The sequence below is a fragment of the Triticum dicoccoides genome, chromosome 6B (assembly GCF_002162155.2).
Source record: "Triticum dicoccoides isolate Atlit2015 ecotype Zavitan chromosome 6B, WEW_v2.0, whole genome shotgun sequence".
Lineage (NCBI taxonomy): Eukaryota > Viridiplantae > Streptophyta > Magnoliopsida > Poales > Poaceae > Triticum > Triticum dicoccoides.
In genome coordinates this window covers 216,925,771-216,930,342 of record NC_041391.1, presented here as the reverse complement: position 1 = coordinate 216,930,342, position 4,572 = coordinate 216,925,771, and the positions used below count along the sequence as shown (strand labels likewise).

The 4,572-nt window shown below is 55.1% G+C and overlaps 1 protein-coding gene across 1 annotated transcript; it reads right to left on the bottom strand.

Annotated features, from left to right (window-relative positions):
• Positions 1 to 217: 217 nt before the first annotated feature.
• LOC119326714 lies at positions 218 to 733 on the bottom strand. Its single transcript, XM_037600336.1, has one exon. The coding sequence runs from the start codon at positions 731 to 733 to the stop codon at positions 218 to 220; it is 516 nt and encodes a 171-aa protein (XP_037456233.1).
• Between the last annotated feature and the right edge of the window lie 3,839 nt (positions 734 to 4,572).

Sequence of the window (4,572 nt, the reverse complement as noted above, 5' to 3'; positions counted from 1 at the left end):
TGCCGCTGCGCTCGGATCACGCACTGACCTAGTCTACACACACCCGTGCGGTGTTCACCTGCACGGACACGCCCATGCACCACACGCACACCTACACACACTACTCGCCGCGTGCCCGACACACCCGACCCGGCCAGCTCGCGCCCATACACGTGCTGGTCGTGTCCGGTGCATCGCCGCGGCTTATTAGCCCAACACCCGCGCCCTAAGCCGCGGCTCAGAGCAGCCCGCCGTCCTCGACGTTGCCGTCGACCAGCAGTGCTCGCTCCGGTGCCGGCCCCTTCTTCCACTGCGGGCACTCATGCTTGAAGTGCCCACGGTCACCGCACTTGTAGCAGCGGCCGCGCCGGTTCCCGCCGAAGCCCGACGCCTCGCTACGCGCCCCGTCGTCGTCGTCCTCTCCACGCCTGCCGCCCCGACGCTGCTCGCGCGCCCGCCACTGTGCTGCGGTATACAGCAGCTGCTCGCCGCCTTGGTTGCCTCCGTCCTGCCCGCGCCGTCGCAGCCTCTCATCGAAGGCCTTCAGCCGTCCCAGTGCGTCCTCGAACGCCATGTCGTCGACGTCGCAGAACTGCTCGATCCCAGCCACCGCCGGGTACAGGCGGTTCGGCACCGAGTCGAGCAACTTCTTGACGAGAGCGGCGTCCTCCAGGGTCGAGCCCAACGCCGCGTAGCGCGCCGCCATCCCTCCGAGCCTGCCGGCGAAGTCGTCCAGCGTCTCGGCGTCCGCCATGCGCAGGAGCTCGAACTCTCCGCGCAGGGTGCCCAGCCGCGCCGCCCGCACACGGTCCGCACCAACGAACTGTGCCTTCAGGGCAGCCCATACCTCCGCGGCGGTCTTCTTCGCCGCCACCTGCAGCAGCAGGTTCTCCGCGAGCGCCCCGAGCAAGTACGCCCTCGCCGGCTTGTCCTTCTTGGCGATCACGGCCGCCGCCGCGTCCTCCGGCACGACCACCGCCTCCCACAGCCCGGCCGCGTCGAGGTTTGCCTCCATCTTGATCGCCCACGCCGTGTAGTTCTCGCCGGTGAGCTGCGGCACCGTCTGCATCAATGATCCGCCCGCTCCGCCGGTGTACGGGACGATCGACATCGCCGGCGCGCCCTGACCAGGACGAGGCTCTAATACCAAATGTTGGAACCACCAGCTCCTCGCCGCACTCCTCCTAGCTCTCTCAGACGCCGTGGCATGAACCAACGAAGAAGAAGATCAGAGGAAGGAGAAGGACACGGGGACACGGTGGATTTTCCGGCGCACGAACGCCACTTCCTGAGCACGAACTCAGCACAACACCACACCATTACAATGATCACCGCAGCTGCCTTTATACCCGGGCAACGCTGGGCTCCAACCCACTCGCACCTGCCCACTCGCGCACTCCGATCGGCCCGCTCTGCACGCCCCGCGACGCGCTCCACGCGCGCGCCTTGCGCCGAGCCCTCAACGATCACGCGCTCCCGCTGCGCTCGGATCAGGCACCGACCTAGTCTACACACACACCCGTGCGGTGTTCACCTGCACGGACACACCCATGCACCACACGCACACCTACACACACTACTCGCCGCGTGCCCGACATGCCCGACCCGGCCAGCTCGCACCCATACACGCGCTGGTCGTGTCCGGTGCATCGCCGCGGCTTATTAGCCCAACACTCTGTTGGCGGCCAAGCACCATCCTGATGTTCAAATTAGCCCCAACCTTTGGGCTTTAGGGGATCGGTTTCATACACGGATAATGCTGCGCTCATGGTACCTCTCTCTCATGAGGAGATTGACCTGGTGGTCTCCTCGTCCAAATCTAACTCTGCCCCTGGCCCTGATGGGTTTTCGATCACTTTCTTTAAAAAATTCCATCAGGTCCTCAAGCATCTGGTTTATGCCATTATCACTGGCATTTGTTTGGGCATGATTGACATCTATAGGATTAACTACGTGGTCATTTCCCTTCTTCCCAGGGTTAAAGAGGTGGACTCCATCAAACTCTTCAGGCCCATCGCCTTGATTAACAATATTGCCAAATTTTCTTCTAAAGGATTTGCCACACGTCTTTCGCCGATTGCTCATAAGGTCATTGGTCAACAGCGAACGTCCTTTATTAAGGGGCGCTTCATTTTGGACGGGTTTCTTAGTCTCCATGAAATTATTCACGATCTAAAAGTTAGAAAGAACAACACTGTGGTGCTCAAGTTGGATTTTGAAAAGGCATATGACTCGGTTAGCTGGCCTTTCCTTCGTGATATTTTCCTAGCCAAGGGTTTTGATGGCGCGTTCATCCATCGTATTATGCAGTTGGTTTGTGGTGGCCATACCGCGGTTTCTGTGAATGGTATTGTGAGCCCTTTTTTTAAAAATGGTCGGGGCCTACGTCACGGAGACCCGATTTCGACCCTGCTTTAACTTTGTGGCCTATGCTTTCTCTTGTATCCTGAACCATGCGTCTGCGACTAGTCATATTCTGCTTGTTGCATCCCACCTTATTCCCTTTGGCGTGTCTCACCTTCAGTACACTGATGACACTATTATTATGGTGTAAAACACAGATTGGTGCATCGCTAATTTAAAATTTCTTCTTTTGTGCTTTGAGGAAATGTCTGGGCTTAGAATTAACTTCTGTAAGAGTGAGGTCTTAGTTTTGGGTGCTTCTCCTAAGGAGGCTATGCAGGTTGCCTCCCTTCTTTAATGTTCTCTGGGCACTTTCCCTTTTAAGTATCTTGGGACGCCTATCTCCCCATGTAAGCTTCTTTCCAAGGATTTCAACTTCTCTGTCTCTAAGCTTCACAATCGTGTTATGCCATGGAGGGGAGGAACAATTCGACTGCGGGTAGGGTCTGTTTGATCAATGTGTGCCTCTCTTCCCTCCCTATGTATCTCATAGGCTTCTATTGCTTGCCGGAAGGCACCCATCACTACTAGGGAAAAGCCTAGCAATAGCGCTGGTTTTTGGGCTAGCATTAGCGCGGGGGGATCGCGCTACTGCTACGGCGCTACAGCTAAAGTCTAGCAGTAGTGTTGGTTCACCCGTGCTACTACTAGCCCTACTTAGCAGTAGCGCTTTATTAGGAATGTGCTAGTGGTAGTTACTAGCAACGCTGTTAGTTCATTTCCCTAGTTTATGTTTTGGATGATGATGACAACTCCTTGTTGGTCTAATCTTGTGTTTAGTGCTTCAGGTTCTCGGGATTAGGCTTGCATCGAGTTGTTATTCTCTCTAGAAGGAAAAGATCGAAGACGGTGTTTGTCTATGTGTTTATCTCTTTGGTCGTAGGAAACCCATACTATTAAGAGGGAATCCACATTGGAAGGAGTTGGATGAATCATTGCACGTACACATTTTACTCACCCACCTTTGCGTTCCATTTCTTGTTTGAGAGAGAGCTCTCCTCCTTTTCAAATGTTGATGTGTATCCTCAGCGGTTATACCTCTCGCTCGAGCGGTTGTACCGCTGGCCCTTGGCACCGACCCAACCACCACGTCAGGGGTGATACCCTGGGGTTGAACATCCCTGTCGGTGTCAAAACCGACGGATCTCGGGTAGGGGGTCCCGAACTGTGCATCTAGGCGGATGGTAACAGGAGACAGGGGACACGATGTTTTTACCCAGGTTCGGGCCCTCTCGATGGAGGTAAAACCCTACTCCTACTTGATTAATATTGATGATATGGGTAGTACAAGAGTGGATCTACCACGAGATCAGAGAGGCTAAACCCTAGAAGCTAGCCTATGGTATGATTGTTGTTCGTCCTACGGACTAAAACTCTCCGGTTTATATAGACACCGGAGAGGGCTAGGGTTACACAGAGTCGGTTACAATGGGAGGAGATCTTCATATCGTATCGCCAAGCTTGCCTTCCACGCCAAGGAAATTCCCATCCGGACACGGGACGGAGTCTTCAATCTTGTATCTTCATAGTCCAGGAGTCCGGCCAAAGGTCATAGTCCGGCCATCCGGACACCCCCTAATCCAGGACTCCCTCAGTAGCCCCTGAACCAGGCTTCAATGACGACGAGTCCGGCGCGCAAATTGTCTTCGGCGTTGCAAGGCGGGTTCCTACTCCGAATACTTCATAGAAGATGTTGAACACAAGGATAGTGTCCGGCTCTGCAAAAATAAGTTCCACATACCACCGTAGAGAGAATAATATCCGCACAAATCTAATCTGCTGACGTATTCCGCAGCGTGACATCACGCCACGGCCAAGCCTTTATTCGAATCGTTTTACTGTTCCACCTCAGCGCGTTTAGCGAGGCGGTTTCCTTGGCACGTCTTGTCAAAGCAGAGATCGTGTCCCCTTATTCCGGGATTCTCATCAATACGGGCGTGGGTAACCCAACCGCGCCATTAACCGCGGCGCTTGGGAGATAAGCAAGTTTTATTAGACTGGTGAGGGCTCGTAGTTTCGGCCGCCCATATAAGGGGATAAGAATCTACCCTTTCCATTTACGCCTTCTTCCGCCTTTGCTTATTCGTCGCCGGACAACCCCGAAGCACCCTCCGCCTCTGAGGACGAGGAGGAGGAAGAAGAAGAAGGCTCTCCCCCTCCAACGGGGGAAGGAAAGAAAAGGAAGGCCGC

Coding starts and splice junctions, on each gene's coding strand:
- LOC119326714 (XM_037600336.1), bottom strand. CDS start 733: ATGGCGGACGCCGAGACGCTGGACGACTTCGCCGGCAGGCTCGGAGGG.